This window comes from Nicotiana attenuata, unplaced genomic scaffold (assembly GCF_001879085.1).
Source record: "Nicotiana attenuata strain UT unplaced genomic scaffold, NIATTr2, whole genome shotgun sequence".
NCBI lineage: Eukaryota > Viridiplantae > Streptophyta > Magnoliopsida > Solanales > Solanaceae > Nicotiana > Nicotiana attenuata.
Genome location: NW_017671758.1, coordinates 120,032 through 138,436, shown reverse-complemented (window position 1 = coordinate 138,436; position 18,405 = coordinate 120,032). Strand labels below are relative to the sequence as shown.

Here is an 18,405-nt window from a genome sequence, read left to right as displayed (position 1 = left end):
GGGTTCAGAAAAGAAAAAAGTTGAAAAAACTAGAAGAAATTATATTCAAAGGAAATTGAACTAGCAACCGAACAAAGATTTTGAACCCCCTTGCCCACTGAATTGTGCTTTTAGGTTATTTCAAGCGGATTCAGAATATAATATATAGAGATACAAACAGAATTTTACCTTATATATACAGTGTAATTTTTCGGCGAAGGGGGTTCGGATGAACACCCTTTCGCCCCCTAAATCCGTCCTTGGTCCGCATGAAGTTTGTTGTTCCCTCCGTTTTAAAAGAATGAAGCTTTTACTATTTTGGAGAGTCAAACATGATTTTATTTGACCATATTTTATGCGAATAGTTTTTAAAATTTTTGAAGTGTTAACTATTATGACTCATAACACTTTATGCAGTTCCTAAATATATAAACTTTATTTCAAAAAACATAAAGAATATATGTCCTAATTCACACCGGAAATTAGTCAAATTTTATCATGTACTCTGGAATAGTTCAAACAAATGGAAATGAAGGCACAATAAGCAATATCAATGATCGAACTTACGAAAATATAATATATCAATTCTCTCACAACAAAGAATTATCTGAAAACTAGATCCAAACGCACAAAAAAAAAAGCATTTTAATTTAATCAAAATGGGCTAGCTTATGCCGCTTGCTTTGTTTTCAATTAGAACAAAAGAATAAATTGTCACAACTAGTGATATCCTCTACTCTACCAATACAATCACTTGGTCCACCAACAAGAGTAGTCTCATCACGAAAAGTCATATTAACATTACAAAAATATTTCAACCCGCCCAAATTAAATCCATTTCTTCCTACACCTCCCCTATAATATAAATCAAACCTTACCTTAAACATTTCCCATTCATGCAATTTTCTATCACTTGCTAGTGCTCTTGGAACATATAAATCTGTCTCCATTTTTGCTGGACTAGCAGAAGCATTAACCAACGTTGTCTCTCCAATTCCTTGATAAAATTCTGGTGTTGGTAATGTCCACATAATTTTCTCATCAAATATCACCCAAATCACTCCCTTATCGTAAAAATATTCCACGTCACGTCTGTTCGTGGCGTTGAACGTGACATTACATCCGGCGATAAATGTTGAATTCATTTTGGATTGTAAATCGTAAATGACTATTGATTGTAAACGAATTCCATGCATCTCGATGATTTGAGCATTTGATTGATTGATCGTTCTTGACATACTAAAATCTAATAGGGCGAAGAGGCCTACTATGAGAACAAAAACCATGGTCGCAACAAATAGGAGAGATCCAACTTTTTGTGACACGCTTAGGTTGTCGAATTCTGAGGAATTTGAATCCGTCCAATTAACGTTGTTGTTTGTCTCTGCTGGGGTTGAAGTGTAGAACGATGTTGGTAATCTTTCATAGGATGGGTTTGAAGATACTCTTAATGCTTCCATTTTGATTTTTTTTTTGAAATTTTAAGAAAAAAAGTAGATAAAAAGGTTTTGTTTCTTGGTTCTTGAAATTAAAGACCTAAAAGAAAAAATGGGTTATTGCAACAACAAAGCCAAATGTGTTGTTGCAACAACATTGATGATTGATTCTGATTTCTGAAGGAAAGAAATTTTGAAGAAAAGGTGGTGGAGGGCTGGTAACTGATTATGGACTTTGAAAATATAGATCGTACCACCAACATACATGCTGTGCCCGAGAATTAAGGTCGTTAAACTATAAATCCTTAGAATCAGCAAAAACTTTTATTTATTTATAACTATAATGGTACTATAGAAGCTAAAATTATGGATTTTATGCCAACGAGAAAGAGGAAAAAAAGGGGGAAAAGGTAGAGCATAAATATAACGTTTAAGAACTTGTGAAGAAGTTTAAGGAAAAAAAGAAAGTCTTTTGAAATTTGTGGTCTTAAAAGCTTAAGGGGTAAAGCTTTGTGGGGCCATGACTTTTGTGTGGTTATAAAAGCTTCTCATTAAGGGTAAAATGGGTAAAATGAGGAGTTTAAAGTTGAATTATTTCCAAATTTAGAAATGTGTCATTTATTTTGGAACACACTAAAAAAGAAAGTACCTATGAAACGGAGGGAGTAATTGTGTTGGACTTACTTCGTACATACGGATCATTATAAGAATTTGAATATTAGCTACGATACAAGCTAAAACATATTGACCATTTGTATGACTCACAGGATAATAAATGGTTTATTTACCTGATATTTGTTTCTTGATCCACATAAATCCTGACCCTAGTCCCTCCATTCCGTAATTAAAGTCCCACAAAATGAATTGATTTTGACAAAATAAAAAATGTATATGAAAATTACTGTTACTTGGAGTAATACACTAATACTTTCATGGCGTTTATACTTATTTTATCTTTAAAAAAAATATAACATTTGACTCAAGTCGAGTAACTCCAGTATATTGACTGTAAAAAGTCTGAAAGAAGTTAGAATTTATGGAACGAAGTGTGTACTTCTTTAATTTAAATAACTAGAAATGTCTAGAATACACAAGTGTCCAGGTCCTATTCGGTAAAATAAATATGGATTTATAACTTATCTGTTAAGTAAAAAATTGTAACGACCGACCGGTCGTTTTGAGCATTTGCACTTCGCTCGGTAGTTTGGGGGAACAAGTAGATCTGTATGATGTATTAGTACTTGTGTGCAGAATTTGAGTTTATTCGAGTTCATTTGATATGTTTCGGCGCGAGTTTTTGTAAGTCGAAAGTTCGAAAGTTCATTAAGTTTGATTTGAGGTGCATTTCGTCGTTTCGATGTTGTTATGCGTGATTTGAGGCCTCGAGTAAGTCCGTATTATGTTATTTGACTTGCTGGTATGTTCATACAAGGTCCCGAGGGGCTCGAGTGAGTTTCGGATAGGTTTGGGTTGTGTTGCGCTCGTTTTTTCTTTTGTTTCGACGTCGTTTCTTCGAGCATAAATGGTACCACATTGAACAAATGAGCTCCGATTTCTATTTTGATTGAAGCATTAGATCCGTATCGTAATTATGGAGCCATAGCAAAAAGAATCATCGAATTTGGACATCGTATGAGGATTTTATGGTCATTTTACTAAGAATTGGGTTGTCGGATTTTTCAGATTAATTACGAAACTACCACTGACTTCGTATTTAAAAATCTGCACTATTTTCAAATATTGAAACCAACATATCTCCTTTATTATAAGGTCAAATGGAGTGAATCAAAAGCCTAACTTGACTGAAATTTCACAAAAAATCCATTAGAGGCATCAAAAATAAGTTTCGGGATTGTTTGGCATGCAAAAAGAGGCAGAACAACTAGGCAAAAATATTTAATATCGAAAGTGTTGAAGAAGTTGATCATGATAAGTATAAGCTTGAACGAGATAATGATAGTTAGATTGCATTGTAGAGTTTGTACTTAACTCAATGTAAAAGTCATACATGTAGTAGAACTCTAAGTCATTTGTAGTAGTCACTTAGCCTAGTTTTTAGTTGTTTTGTGACTTATATAAATTCGGTCACTTATGGTTGTGTAATGTATGTGAAAATACACGATTCTTCAATACTATTTCCTCTTAATCTGGTGATTTTCTACATGGTATCAAAGCACACTGAAGCTACGCTGCTCACACGATCAAACATGGCCATAACAACACCCTCAACCTCTTTGTGTCTACCACCTGCTTCCCTGCACTATCTGATTGCCTCTTCTCCAGTTAAGTTGAAGCCATCAAACTATTTGATCTGGAGGACACAAATACTCCAGTTGATTCATGTAATGAAGGTGACAAACCTGATCAAGGAAGGCAAGCCAGACACAAGCAGTTCATCTACTTCTGATGGTGCTGACAAGACTGTCGACAGAGGTGATGACAACACTGACTAGGAGGAAAAAGATGCGCTCCTAAGGAGTTGGATATCTGCTACAATGACTGAAGAAAGCATGTACCTCATAGTGGGATGTTCAACTGCCAAAGAAATGTGGGAATGTCTGGAGGAAGCATACCTGCAGGCAACCAAGGATAAGGAATTTCAGCTTAAGCAACAACTGCAGAACATCAAGCTAGGAACCAAAAAGCTTGATGAATACTTGAAGGAGTTCAAAGGCATATGTGATGTTCTCTCAGCCATACACAAGCCTGTTGATGAAGACAGCAAAGTAATCAACTTTGCTAGAGGACTTGGTCAAAAGTACAAAACCTTTAGGACTATCATACTGGGAAAGGCTCCATATCCTACACTGAACCAGTTTGTCAATGCTCTTAGAGGTTTTGACATGAGACAAGATGAAGAAGAAGTGTCTCAACAAGGCTACAATATGGCTTTTGCTGCTCAAAGAGGAAGAGGTCGTGGAGGTCACTCTAACAGAAGAGGAAACTCAAACTTCTCCTCAAGAGGAAGAGGTTTCAGACCTGCAGGACAAGGCAGCAATCAGACTAATCAAGCTACTCAAAACACTGCAAATTCAAGACAACAATAGGGAAAGGAAAATTGCCAAATATGTGGAAGAAACAATCGCACAGCCTTAAAATGCTTCTACAGGCGGGACTATGCCTATCGGGCTACAGAGGATCTGCCACATGCTTTTTCTGCTGTTAATCTGCAGAACACACAGGCTGAAGATGAAGCTATGTATGTTGACTCTGGTGCAAACAGTCACATAACCAATTCAATAGGTAATCTATCAAACCTTCAGCCTTATTGTCACGCCCCAAACTTCGGGGAGTGCGACCGGCACGCTATCGAGGGAACCCGGTCGAGCAAGCCTATCTAGCCTTTCGCACCCGACTCATTCTATATCTGAGGAGGTTGTGCATTATCAATTGTTAAACATGTGAGGGAGAGTTGTTATATAAACGCATAAACATTGCTAGTTAGATTCTTACTTTAAATACAACATGCCATAGTTGAGTTCCCAAAAGTACAAACAGTTGACAGTTTAGTAGAGAAAAGTTTCAAAATACAACGTGATCCTATGACTACCCCGGCACCCATACATGACCCACATAAATGTCTACGGAGCCTCTAAGGATACAGAAGACCAAAATGATGATGCCGGCCACAAGGCCCCGACCATGCCTCAAAATGTGGAAATTTACACAAAAGACGAACTACAAAACCCCTGAGAGGAATGGGAGCTCACAAAGACAGCTGTGAAGAGAGCAAGAGAGCACCACTATCTGCGATCGGCACTATCAGCAACGGAACCACCTACATCCATTCAAAGATGTAGCACCCCCGGCAAAAGGGACGTTAGTACTATCGAATAGTACTAGTATGTAAGGCAAACACAATTCTTAATAGGATGAATAGTGAACAATAGAGGGCAGTTATAACATCAACAGGTACTTCACAGGATTACAAGGAAAACACCAAACAAGTTTCACATGGTTCGGGGTAAGTCTTTCCATTCCTTTAGGTTAATATTCCTTAGTGCCAAGTGCCATAACTTATAATATAATTCCACCGTGAGTTTTACACGGAGTCCGGTCTCGGCCCGACCGGCTAAGCCATCCCAAGTGAGACATATCCAAGTCCACAATGATAATCAGAAACCCAATGTAAATGCCACCATGTGTACAACATGGCGTCCAATCTCATACCGATCGGCTAAGCCATCTCACTTGGGACATAACCTCTTTCAATTGCTCCTTAGTTCCCATTTCCTTCCATTTTCCCATTACGTGGTACAACACCTCTTTATGTTAATTTACTTCTTGGCACTTGGATACATTATTTCAACACAAGTGTTCCCTTTATTAATTCGTTCATAAAACTTCATCATCCGCGTCATCAAGGGGCTATCATATAAGGCATGCACACATAAGGAAAATAATGAACACTTGGAGAACATAATCACATTTTTAGCTATCATGATTTCAGAATAACACATAGAACAATTTTGGGACGAAAGTCCGTCACCCAACACATCAATGCAATTCATCAAGTATGATCAATTCGAAACTCACGCCAACTATTTGGACACTATGAATTCAACACTAAGAAGAAGAGGATTAGCCATACATACCTTAATGGAGCTTTTCCTTAAATCCTTACAATAAATTCCAAAATTCCCTAGCAACTTCGATCTATTTTTTTTAGAATTACAAATTAAGCCAAGAATTAGGGACATGATTAAAATTCTAGCTCATTTGAGTATATTGTCAAGCACTAGGGGTGCATTGTGGTTTTTTGGACCGCTTTGTGAGAGATTTTTATCACCTTCCACCCCAATTGCCATCTTTTTAACTCACAATCTTCCTAAACCCCATTGTCACTCATGCATGCAAGATAGTTAATTCCTATACCCACGAACTCACCCGTGATCACTTATTTTAGTATAACTTCGAAATTATAGATTAGGGCAGAAGTTCTTACCTCTTAGGATGAAGACCTAGTAGACTTTACTTGATAATCTTCAAGGGCTTAAGCTAAGATCAAATGGGGACTTGATGAAGACAATCCTCTCTCTCTCTCTCTAGAACTCCCTTTCTCACTCTTATTTTCAGGAAAATTGCATAAAAGGGGTCTAAGGGGGTGCTTTTAATGGAATGGGGTCGGGTTTTAAAAGTTAGGAAATAGGAGCCCTGACAAAATCTGCGATCGCATAACGGACATGCGGCCCGCAAAAGGGACCGCAAAAATGGTCGCCAAAATCTGAACAAACTGTCTGGGTATGCGACAGAAATGCGGTCCGCATACCTGTTCTGCGGTCACATAATGCACCGCAGAACTGTCCTTCGCAAAAATGCCAAGGGGATTATGCGATGACTATGTGGCCCGCATATTGATTATGCGATCGCATAATTGGCCGCATAGTTGACCTTAAAATTAACTAACACATTGTCTGACTCGGCGACTATGCAGTCTGCATAGCTATTTTGCGATTGCATAGTGGACCGCAGAAATGCACTCCTCTGGAAAAACATTATTCCTTAACTTTTTAATGCACAGATCAATTCAAAGGGTCCAAACCGCGGCGAGAATTTTATGACTTTCTAACAAATATTCCTAACTCGGCACTACGAGATCTCGGGTTTTAAGTAAAAAAATTTCACGGGGCCTTACATCCTCCCCCACTTAGGACCATTCGTCCCCGAATGAGGATCAAGGTTCACTTATTAGCAATCCTTAGGCAACTCCAGCTTTTTCACACCATGACACATATCCATAGCCTTGAATTGGCTAACTCCACAAATTTCCAAAAATTTCGCCAGAGTTTCCTTTGTATCTAGGCCTAACCACCCGCCAGAGAGCTCTAGAAACATATCCTAGTAGCATTTACACAATCCTTAGACATGACATATCTTGCAACGACACCAACCATGGTCGCATAGGCAACATATAACCAAAATAAGACAGTTCTACATAGACCAATTCAAGAATACAGAGTTCGTAGGAACCAAATTCATAAGAGCTATTACATGGCTATACAAACAAATGTGGGTACTTCTTCTTCATTTCTTCCTCGGTTCCCAAGTGGCTTCTTCAACCTACTGGTTTCGCCATAACACTTTCACGGAGGCAATTTCTTTGTTTCTCAACTTCCGGATGCCTGTCAAGAATGGCAACTGGAATTTCTTCATATGACAGTTCTTCATTAACCTCAACCGTTTCAACTGGCACAATAGTAGACGGATCCCCCGTTACCTTCTTTAACATAGACACATGGAATTCTGCTTCAACATGACATCTCGGGTGGTAGCTCAAGCTTGTATGCCACCTGTCCAATCCTCTGAATGATTTTGTACGACCCAACATACCTCGGACTCAATTTTCTTTTCTTTCCAAACCGCATGACACCCTTCATGGGGGAAACCTTCAAAAATACCCAATCATTTTCTTTGAACTCTAAATCTCTGCGACGAATGTCCGAATAAGACTTTTGGCGACTCTGAGCAGTTTTCAACCTTTCCTTAATCATTTTGACTTTCTCCATGGCCTGATGCACAAGGTCCGGCCCTATTTTTTCTGCTTCCCCTACCTCGAACCACCCAATGGGAGACCTACATCTCCTACCATACAATGCCTCGAATGGTGCCATCTGGATACTAGCATGGAAGCTGTTGTTATAAGCAAATTCTATGAGTGGCAAATGGTCATCCCAGCTACCTTTGAAATCAAGAGTACAAGCACGCAACATGTCCTAAAGTGTCTGAATAGTCCGCTCCGCCTACCTGTCGGTCTGTGGGTGAAAAGCCGTGCTAAGATTTACCTGCGTAACTAAACATTGCTGAAATTTCTTCCAAAAGTTGGCCGTGAACTGAGCCCCTCGATCTGAAATGATTGAGACTGGAGTGCCATGCAACCTGACTATTTCCTTGATATACAACTGAGCATACTGTTCCGCTGTGTCGGTAGATTTAACTGGCAAGAAGTGCGCTGACTTCGTGAGTCGGTTCACGATTACCCAAATTGAGTCGAACTTACGTGGAGTGCGCGGTAACCCCACCACAAAATCCATATTGATCATTTCCCATTTCCACATTGGAATTTCTATATTCTGAGCTAACCCACCGGGCCTTTGATGTTCGGCCTTCACTTGTTGACAGTTTGAACATTTTGACACAAAGTCCGCCACATCCTTTTTCATGTTGTTCCACCAATAAACTTCCTTGAGATCATGATACATTTTTGTAGAACCTGGGTGTACGGAATACCTGGAAGTGTGGGCCTCTGCCATGATCCTTTCCCGAAGNGGTTATACTGATTTATGATAGCGCTTGGGCTAAAGGAGCTCCTACGGAGTCTGGACACACCCCCAGTGAGCGCGCACTACTAGAAAATGGCAGATTTTCGATGGCCAAAACGGTTGGAATTTGGTCGGAAATCACGTATTTCCGACTACTTTCCGACCGAATTTTGTCGGTAGGAAAAACGATGGTCGGAAAATAATTTCCGACTGAATCCGTCGGTGATTTCCGACTAAAGTGGTCGCAAATTTCGAAAATCAGACTACCAAATAATTCAGTTTCCCGACTAAAGTGGTCGGAATTTACCGACTGAATCGGTCGTAATAATACAAGAAAAATACATAATTAATAATTAAATTTTATTTAATTTTCGACGGAATCCGTCGAAAACTTCTGAATATATTTTTTTTAAAAAAATTTCCGTACCGAATAAGTCGAAAATATGACAATTTATGTTAAATCTGGGAGCTTTCGACGTTTCAGTCGGAATTTGTACAAAAACTGGGCAGGATTATGCCCAATTTCGAAGCTACACCACCTGTCAAACTATCACAACCAAAAAAATACCAACCAACAATCTGAACCAACGATACATTAATACAATAATACGAACCAAACAATACATTAACACTATCTAAAATTAAACAATACATTAACAATTTTAAACCAACAATGTCAACCATTACATAACTTAAACCAACAATACCAACATTTAAACCCTAACAATTTTGGGCATACAAACATCCAAATAGCAGCCCATGTTCAAGTTTAAAAGCAATACATAAAGTTGTCTCTCACAATCAAGTTTACCAATCAACCAAAACATCACAACTAAACTACTACAAATCAGATTCAGTTTGCTCATCCTCATCATCAGATAAATCATGCCCATGTTTACGCCTGAATTTCTGCATCTTAACAAACATTCCGTTTTGGGAGTCCAATTGTTGCTTCAATCCACGAATTTCATTTTTCATATCTTCCATCTGTTCTTGATTTTGAGGAGAAGAATTGTCTAAGAGTGGGTTTGGATGACCTGTAGGTCGATGTACTCCTAGTCCGTAGACTCTGCCTTTGTTTGCTCCACCCGCTGCCTCTGTCCACAATGAAGCCATATCATCAGGTGTTGATTGAGTTGAAGGAGGCTGAGTTTGTTGCCATTCTTCCAACCTTTTATGATAATCTTCCTGAAATGAAAAACATAACTATTAAGTAAACAAACTAATATTAATAAACTATAAATAATTATGAAGTTAGAATTTTACATATGTGTCTGACGCACGCGTCTCCACCCAGTGTTCTCTTGTACCATCCTTTTTCTTTTTCTTATGCAACTCCTCGAAGACCTCAGCGTAAGTCATATCTCGCCCTCTTTCCTTTTCCTTCATAAGAAAAAGTATGAGTTAGACTTTACAAACGTAAAATTCTATATGTAAAACTAAAAAAAAATTTATAAATAATTACCATTTTTAGTTTATGGGCCTCGAAAGTAATCGAACCTCCTGTGTGCAACGAGCCACCTTTTTTAGAGACACGATTTGCCTTTGCTTGTTCACTTTTTGCCTTCCATTCTGGGGTATGGAAGGCAAAAAGTTTTTACTAAATTCTTATTAGTTAAAGAAAAAAATAATTCACATTTTGCTTGCGAGAAGAAAAAAAGATCTTTTGTCAGTTAGATCATTTGTGTGTTTCTAGAATGTATACCAATAAATTGTTAGTTACTAGTATAAATAACTATAGCAATAAATATATTATTTAGTTAGTATTTTTTATGTGAATTATTGATGCATTTATTTGTTTGATATAAATCTGATAAATTATTTCCAAAATTCGACTGTGACACTTGATACATATTGGGGGAAGCAGCTACTACTACGTGTGGTCCAGTCTTTTTAGCAAATGAACAATTTCTCCTATCAGTTCAAATTATCAAAGCTGCAATAAATGGGCATAAATAACCATGATTAGGATCCAAATTTAATATATTAATATATTAGCACTACCTTCCTTAAGCGACAGTCCTTCCTCATTTAGAGGCAATCGACATTTCTTGGCCATACTGTACAGTCCCCATTTTTTCATATCTAAACTTAAATATTACGTAGTGGAGTACTATAAAGAGAAGGGAAAGAAAGGTGGAGATACTCATCAACAAGCTAAGCTTAAATAATACTGATATACTCACCAAATTTGGTACCATGCTTTCAAAAGTCCATCTCATGGAATTGATAATAATGAAAGATCAGCTATACCCTGAGCTTATTCACATTTCAGTGACAACTTTAGTACTAGTACTAGTATTATTTTGGTACGTTTACTGCAAAAATACCAGGCCAAGAGTTTTCCTGGTAGATTTTGCATGTCACAAGCCCCCCGAAAATCAGCAAGTATGCAAACAAACATTTCTTGGTAAAAGCAGAAGAAGTTCTAAGTTTAACAAAGATTCACTGGAGTTCATGGACAGGATCTTACAAAGATCTGGCTTAGGAGATAAAAGGTACACTTCTAAAGGATTGTAAACTGAATAATGAACATGAACAACTACAACTCGCTCACAATCCTATATGCAATGCAGCATATATATGCTATACACGGTTGAAACACTTCTCTTTGTCATCCTTGTCTGGTATCTTCCATATGACCAACTATTAGAACAATCTATAATTGATGAAGCTTAATCACTGTGATCCAGAAGCAACAGAGACTCAATCTGGATAGATCAAAAGCCGTACAGCCTAAGGGAAAATGTCAAAACACTAGGCACAAAATATTTGTTATAGAAGCTAAAGAAAGCATATGTTAATTTGTTTGCCACCATATTGATATGGCCGCGTTCCAGCTTTTTCCGGTGCTTTAATTTTACTGGAGTGATATAAACCATGTAAGGTGGCTATCAGATTGAGTTACTTTCTTCCTTTATTTGTGTACAAACATAATTTGGCACCTCAACAGATCTATATTCTTATCCTTTAGAACAAAATCACATAAAATCCTTTTCCTCTATCACAATCAAGGCTAGCTAACGTCATTCCATATGTTTGGCATATTGCTCCTTTCTTCAGATTCTTCCTAAAGGACCATCTCATCTTTACGCTATTAGTCATTGAAATGGCTGAAAGTATAGTCAGCCATATATCAACGTGCTAGTCGATAGTTTTATAGCTACAAATTAAACCAGATGGACATGCTGTTGTTGAACTTATTAAGCAATCAAATCCTGGGAAGCTAAGCAGTTAATTTCTGCCGAATGGGGATATAGGAAATTAGGGGTATCAAGATATATCTTCTTTAACAAAATAAAATTTCCCAATTTCTTACTTAAAATTTTAAATATAATTACTAAGACAAGTTGTCTTTTTCTCATTCTATAAGTTTCAATGATTGGACTGGAGGATCTGTACACAGTGGAGGGTTTGGGTGGGGAAACTTACCTGGCAGTGGAGGATCTCGACGGACTTACAGCGGCTCCGGCGAGTGCTGCTCGTTGATAGAAGCGGCGGGTTTAGGCGGAGAGAAGTTTAAGTGAGAGAGAGAAGAGAGAAGGAAGAAAAGAGGAAAAGGAAAAGAAAGGGCGTCGCTTAGGATTTTTTTAAAAAACTCTCCGACCGATTCGGTCGGTAGGTTGGTCAAAAGTAGTCAACCTCGTTTTACTAAACATTTCCGACCAAATCGGTCGCTAGTTTTTATTTATTTATTTATTATTTTTTTTAAATTATTTTCGACCGAATTGGTCGCTAAAAATGGCGCGGAACTTTTCGCCAAAATTTACGACGGACATAGACGCAATATTAGTCGTAAGTATTATTAAAAATTGAAAATTATATTTTTATGAATATTCCGACCGATTCCGTCGGAAATTTCTGACTACTATTTTCCGTCGCAAATTTCGGTCGGAAATTAGCCGTTTTTTAGTAGTGGCGGTTGATTATATTGAGGGATGGATCTTCCCTGGACATGGATCTTGTCCGAAGCATTTATATACCTAGGGATGGATCTTTCCTACGGGCTAGATTTGGCCGTACTCAGTACTGAGTGACTGATAGTCAGTTGACGTATATATTCCGAGATGGATCTTTCCTGGGCCAGATTGGCCATATACAGTGCTTAGTGCTTGAGCATGATGAGTGGAAAGTGTGAGACAGTGAGATTGAGTACTCTGAGAATGTGAGTACATGAGTTCATCTTTGAGATACATTGCATTGACAAGCAGACCTGACATACAAGCATAGAGATGCATTTTCCTCATGTTGTACGGTATCACGTCATTCATGACTTCTCACACATATTGACATATGGGCATATAGAGATATTTTACACTTTCTATCTGGAAAGAAAATGAAACATCTTATTTATTGTTGAAGGATTTTTGTGAAAAATTATAATTTTCAAACTTACTCATATTTTCGACGATTACGGTAAAAGATTTGGGTTTTCTTTGATATACTTGAAAAGCAAAACTATTATTCGGGAAACTATGAAAAAGCTGAGCATTTTATCTCTGAGTTACTTCTTATATTACTCACTTTACGTTGTTATGAACTGTTGTTGGCTATTGGTGTTGGACCAGACCTTTGTTCCAGCTCGTCACTACTTTCAACCTAAGGTTATGTTTGTTAGTTATTGAGTACATGGGGTCAGTTGTACTCATACTATACTTCTGCACCTTGCGTGCAGATGTTGGCTGTTGATGTTGCTGTGATCGATGGGAGCTGGAATTGAAGACGTACTTGCCTTCCGGTTGTAGCTGCCTCTTGTTCGTGGTAGCCTTAGAATATAAAAATCTGTTTATGTACTTTTCGAACATATGATGTATTTATTTCATACCAGCTTTGTAAATTCTAATCTTAGAAGCTCATAATTTGTACTACCAGTCCTTGAAAAATGTATAGGATTCAGATATTTTCTTCTACTCAATTGTGTCAATAAATTTCATTGCAATTGGATAGTTGTTAATTGACTTACCTAGCGGGTTGGGTTAGGTGTCATCATGACTAGTTCGATTTTGGATCGTGACAAAAATAGTTCAGTATTATTAGTATAATATAATATGCTATAATATATTACGATCTCTTATTTTTTGGGTTACTAATTTCATTTATTATGAAAATTTATATGTACTCAAAATAAATGGTCGCCAAACAGAATTCAAAGGTGATATGAGGGCGGCAAGGACCGTTGCATATATTGATGACAATTGATGGGTCCCAAAGAAGCAGCAAACTATAGGCATTAATTAACATGTACGGGGGAATTTCAGTGGCAATAGGCTAAGCCACGAAGATGTAGTCATATTTATCAAAACTTCATCTTTTAAACCACAAAACGAAAAGGAAAAAAAAAAAAAAAAAACCCAAATGGCGATTCATCTTCTTATCTATTAAAAGATGAGATTGATCTCTTGTTTGGATTTCTTGTGCTATTTTGGCCCTTCACTTAGATACCTCTTGGATAACAAAGACACACTCTACATCTCTTACTCTAAATATCTCTCCCTATACCTTTCTCCTTTAATTTGCGCTTTTTCCCATTTAATTTGTTTGCATTCTCATCCTCTTATTCTTTTCTCTCTCCTATATTTCTCTTCTTCTTTGACTCATTCGATACATTTTCTTTTGTCCATTTCCTCATAAAATAAACTACTTAAAATGTATCAAAACCAGGAGTATCCTTTTCCCTGTTTGTGTTGCCACCCTCATAGTTATATTAGAATGGTATACCTTCTTTGTCTCTCTCATTTACTCTTGTTGTGCTTTGATTTTTTTTTCCCACCCCAATTATTAGGTTCAATTTTTAAGATTTTTAATACTGAATTCATCATACGATTGAGACTATGGGTTAAAAATTTAATATTTGTTGAAGTTTTAGTAATAATTCATGTATATATCTATAATATGTATAGAATATACGTACATAATATACTGAGATAAGTTCTACTTATGCTAATGAAGGCGACTTGGCAAACTCCTCTCGTCCTCGATCGTACTCCTTTTATATAATGATAATCATTCTTTTGCATGATTTCTAATTAGCTTTTGAAACTCACTATATTATGTTGAATTACATTGTTGCAGGTTCAAAATCTCATAGAGAGATGTTTGCTTCTCGGCATGGATAGAGATCGATGCGTTAAGGCGCTAGCTATACATGCTAGAATCCCTCCACTCGTAACATTAACAGGTTTTTCATCTCTATTTAATCTCCATGTTGCTAGCTGATCATGCAAAACGTGCTTTTCCAGTTGTAAAAATTTGAATTATTGATCGTATCTAATATTATCATCAGTCATCATCAAGGAAGTTTCACTTAATAATTTCTTGTTTGAAAGAGAACAATTTATTTCGCCTTCTTTACAAGAACAACAACAACAACATACCCAGTAAAATCTCACTAGTGAGGTCTGGGGAGAGTAGAGTGTATTAATTTTCTGTTTTTTTTAATCTCTTGGCATAATTGATTGTAAACCATGATTACAGTGTGGAGAGAGCTTCTGAAGGAGAACAAGGACTTCTTTCAAGTTTACTTCAACAATATATCTTCACGACCCTTCTTAAGTAATGCCCGTTCATTTATTTACTTTAGAAACACAAACATATACAAATATTTACACTCAACTAAAAAATGATAACATAACTTAACTAGTACTTACATTTATTTATTTATATGAGCTCACGTAAAGTTTCCTTTGGCAGGCAGGCATTATCAAAGAGAATCAAGATTTGGAAGAAGGAAACAATGGAAATAAATGCAAATTAAGGAACAGATATTAAATATCGAAGAACTAGGGTTTTCTGGAACTTGACATAATGATTACAGTTAGATTTCTAATTAGGAAGGCCAGCTCACTTAGTATTCAAAAGTCTTATCTTTTTTTCCTTTTCCTTTGTTAACCTTGTTTTGGAGGTCGTATTTTAACTTAGTGCACCGGGCTGCCATTTTTTTCTTTTTATGTGTGTTTAAACGTTGAAACATTTGATTTAAAGCTTGAACTCTTGGTAATCCAACAATAAATCTTGAAATTTAGCAAAAGTTGAAAGTAATCTACGTGCCACTGAGCTTTTACATGCCTTAATTTCCTCTATTCTTTGTCATTTTGTTCTGGTTTTTGTACTACAAGAATACCCTTTATTAGAAACTTCTTTCAACAAGCTACATCAATCATTGGTTCACGTCATGCATCAGAAATATTGTTATCATCATTTCACTACTTTTCAAGCTTCTAAAAGTTGCAAACAGAAACTTTAGTAACCCATTAAATAATAATGGCATCTTTAACACAAAAGGAAAGTGAAATCAGCAGTTTAGAAAAGACACAATTCAATTCTTCCATTCCACTACAGTAGGGATGATAGCTATATCTCTTCATTCATTAGAGGGAGTCATGTTTGAATCCTTTCTTTCAAAGAAACCATTGCAATCTCTTGGAACCTGAGAGTTTCTTGCAGCAGAAATCTATAAAAAAAAAAAAGATTAAATTTAACAGATATGAATGACTAAAATTTGTCACGATACTCTTTTCTAAATACCAATTAAGGGAAATATCATTAATTTTGATATATGGTGGTTGTGCATTTAACAAGCTATTTAATTCAATCAAAATCAGTGTCATACCATGATGTTCATCAAGAAATGTTCTCATCATATAACTTGTTGAACTTTGTAATTATTTTAAAATATTATAATAAAAGAATTTAAGTTATATACATTGATAATGTAATTTTTCTTACATTATTAGTATAAGTTAATATATTACCATTTTTATCATAATTTTCATCTAAGATTATCATAAATATTTTACTTATAATTACCTTATTAATTATACATTATGTAAATAATTTCCGCACCGTCATTACATGGAACTACGAAATCTTAAATCCTCAGGTTGAATGACTGCATCTGCATGCATGCCAATGTCTTTGTCCGAAAATGTTCGGGGACAGATGCAATTAGTATTGATAGCCCTTGAAAAAATTGACTACTACTAAGAAATAATTTAATAATATAGATTTTACAAGTGCAGAAGGCGAATTAGATTATATATTCATGTTTAGCAGTTGCTAATAATAATCAAAAGATAGTAGCCGATTTATATTGCTTAATTACTTTAGGATTAACTTATATAACAATGTAGTATTTCCATATATGGATTATCACACATGTTTCTTCAATCATTATGCAAAAATTAATAATATTACTCCAATTACCACTTCGTTTAGACTCTGGAGAGTACCTTTGGCATCTTTCTGTCTCCTAGGCTACAGCTTTCTCTATCTCCTCTATGTTGACTTGGTGGAAAGTGGGCCCACTGAACATAAAACCAATAAAATTTTAAAATCTAAGATTTTGCTAAGAAAAGTTTTATTGTTCATAATAAAAATTTAAATAAATTTAACTCACATTTTTTGCTGCGGTACTGAAAGCTTGCTTGTGAGTCATGTTGGGGTATATGGTCTTTAGCCTCTTGATCTCTTCTCTGTAAAACACAAATAATGTTAGTACAGTACTATAAACTAATGTTAATTATGAGTCTCTTAATGTTCAAACTAAAAATTACTTGATAAAGCAGTTATAAGCTGATGGGGCTCGTTGTCTTTTCTCTGGAGCTGAAAAAATATGATTAGATTCTTATTGTGAGTAACGTAAAAATAATTAATTAGGACAATTTAAATCATCTATACAATAGATATTTTACGTTTGTTGACGACTTGATAAACTGGAACAACATTCTCTATTTGATCTTCTTCATCTGATGAGGCCACAAATGAGATTTCTGAGTCTACACTCTTCTTATTAGCATCAATGTCCTCCTTGTCAACTTCTAGCTTTTGCTGCTGAAAGCGGGAAAGATAGATTCTAACTCAATTAACATCGACAGAAATGAAAATGAATTTAACATATATTGACAGTGTAAAAATTCTAATTTCCACTATATCAATGTATTTAAATAAGTTATAACTGCAGGTAACATGACTTATTTTTCAGATTACTAATCTTTCTTTTTCATGACGATCTTTTCGGTACACGATTAATGTATAGAAATTAAACTCAAAAGAGATTAAATACGATTATAGTTCGACCTCGGATTGGTTAAGGGAAGCAAAGAGATGAAGAGGAACAAGAGAAGTTTTCATCAAGTTAACAGAAAGGAGGCTAGTGCAATGGCCACATCTCACTGTTACTATCTTATTGCATAAGCTGCTGCATGGGACACTAACCTGCAATTTTTTGGATAACAAATTAACCGATAAAATATAGAGATAAAGAGTAACCAAAATGCAAGAAAGATATATGTAATTTTACAAGTAATATTGTAGTGCAGTAGCCACATTGCACGTAACAGATTGTGTCTTGGAGTTCAAACAGATGATTCAATGCTGACATCTCTTCCTCTTCTTCTTTCTCCTAATCTTTTGCTGAGAGGGATGTTGGGTTTGGTCTAGAGTTGAAGTACAGGGTGGAATTATTTATACTTAGAGCGGGCAGAGGGAAATGCCAGCGCCAATATGTTCGCAAATAATTAAAAAATTTATCATATCCATTCCGCTGACATTTTCAAGTTTTTTTTTTCTTCAATTCGTATAAATTCCACTGATTATGGGCAGTTAAGTTTAATTATCTTTAAAGTGACGTTATCGAGTAAAAACATTGTGCACTAATAATATATAGAAATTTTCAACATGAATATAACTTAATCTTTAGATTATGAGTTCGAGTCGTGGAAGCAGTCACTAAT

The 18,405-nt window shown here is 36.1% G+C and overlaps 4 protein-coding genes across 6 annotated transcripts; 1 reads left to right on the top strand and 3 right to left on the bottom strand.

The window, feature by feature from the left end:
* Window positions 1-605: 605 nt before the first annotated feature.
* On the bottom strand, window positions 606-1,633 carry LOC109210053. The gene has a single exon (XM_019373425.1). The coding sequence runs from the start codon at window positions 1,437-1,439 to the stop codon at window positions 669-671; it is 771 nt and encodes a 256-aa protein (XP_019228970.1). The 5' UTR covers window positions 1,440-1,633; the 3' UTR covers window positions 606-668.
* Window positions 1,634-9,442: 7,809 nt separating this feature from the next.
* On the bottom strand, window positions 9,443-10,733 carry LOC109210052. Its single transcript, XM_019373423.1, has 4 exons — window positions 10,679-10,733; window positions 10,140-10,246; window positions 9,941-10,057; window positions 9,443-9,862 (listed from the first exon to the last, which is right to left on the bottom strand). Exons 1-4 carry the CDS (start codon window positions 10,731-10,733, stop codon window positions 9,515-9,517), a joined length of 627 nt encoding a protein of 208 aa, XP_019228968.1. The 3' UTR covers window positions 9,443-9,514.
* A 3,409-nt stretch (window positions 10,734-14,142) lies between these two features.
* On the top strand, window positions 14,143-15,712 carry LOC109210055. The gene is made up of 4 exons (XM_019373429.1): window positions 14,143-14,386; window positions 14,747-14,852; window positions 15,149-15,226; window positions 15,365-15,712. Exons 1-4 carry the CDS (start codon window positions 14,321-14,323, stop codon window positions 15,415-15,417), a joined length of 303 nt encoding a protein of 100 aa, XP_019228974.1. The 5' UTR covers window positions 14,143-14,320; the 3' UTR covers window positions 15,418-15,712.
* Window positions 15,713-15,857: 145 nt separating this feature from the next.
* Window positions 15,858-18,133, bottom strand: LOC109210054 (axial regulator YABBY 4). Of its 3 annotated transcripts, none has more exons than XM_019373427.1 (7): window positions 17,973-18,133; window positions 17,750-17,887; window positions 17,365-17,500; window positions 17,227-17,275; window positions 17,070-17,145; window positions 16,903-16,977; window positions 15,858-16,124 (listed from the first exon to the last, which is right to left on the bottom strand). In XM_019373427.1, the coding sequence occupies exons 1-7, from the start codon at window positions 18,051-18,053 to the stop codon at window positions 16,035-16,037; spliced, it is 645 nt and encodes a 214-aa protein (XP_019228972.1). In that variant the 5' UTR covers window positions 18,054-18,133; the 3' UTR covers window positions 15,858-16,034. The 3 variants fall into 3 exon arrangements, with proteins under 3 accessions (XP_019228972.1, XP_019228971.1, XP_019228973.1); XM_019373426.1 differs by having other exon boundaries at window positions 17,365-17,503; window positions 17,973-18,129; XM_019373428.1 differs by having other exon boundaries at window positions 16,044-16,124; window positions 16,877-16,977; window positions 17,365-17,503; window positions 17,973-18,132.
* Window positions 18,134-18,405: the final 272 nt, after the last annotated feature.

Coding starts and splice junctions, on each gene's coding strand:
- LOC109210052 (XM_019373423.1), bottom strand. CDS start 10,733: ATGGCCAAGAAATGTCGATTGCCTCTAAATGAGGAAGGACTGTCGCTT. Junction 10,247..10,678: donor AGGACTGTCGCTTAAGGAAG/GTAGTGCTAATA, acceptor TCCATACCCCAG/AATGGAAGGCAAAAAGTGAA. Junction 9,863..9,940: donor CGCGTGCGTCAGACACATAT/GTAAAATTCTAA, acceptor TTTTCATTTCAG/GAAGATTATCATAAAAGGTT.
- LOC109210055 (XM_019373429.1), top strand. CDS start 14,321: ATGTATCAAAACCAGGAGTATCCTTTTCCCTGTTTGTGTTGCCACCCT. Junction 14,387..14,746: donor CTCATAGTTATATTAGAATG/GTATACCTTCTT, acceptor ACATTGTTGCAG/GTTCAAAATCTCATAGAGAG. Junction 14,853..15,148: donor TCCACTCGTAACATTAACAG/GTTTTTCATCTC, acceptor CCATGATTACAG/TGTGGAGAGAGCTTCTGAAG.
- LOC109210053 (XM_019373425.1), bottom strand. CDS start 1,439: ATGGAAGCATTAAGAGTATCTTCAAACCCATCCTATGAAAGATTACCA.
- LOC109210054 (XM_019373426.1), bottom strand. CDS start 18,053: ATGTCAGCATTGAATCATCTGTTTGAACTCCAAGACACAATCTGTTAC. Junction 17,146..17,226: donor GCTTATAACTGCTTTATCAA/GTAATTTTTAGT, acceptor TGTGTTTTACAG/AGAAGAGATCAAGAGGCTAA. Junction 16,125..16,902: donor GAGACAGAAAGATGCCAAAG/GTACTCTCCAGA, acceptor TTTTTTTTATAG/ATTTCTGCTGCAAGAAACTC.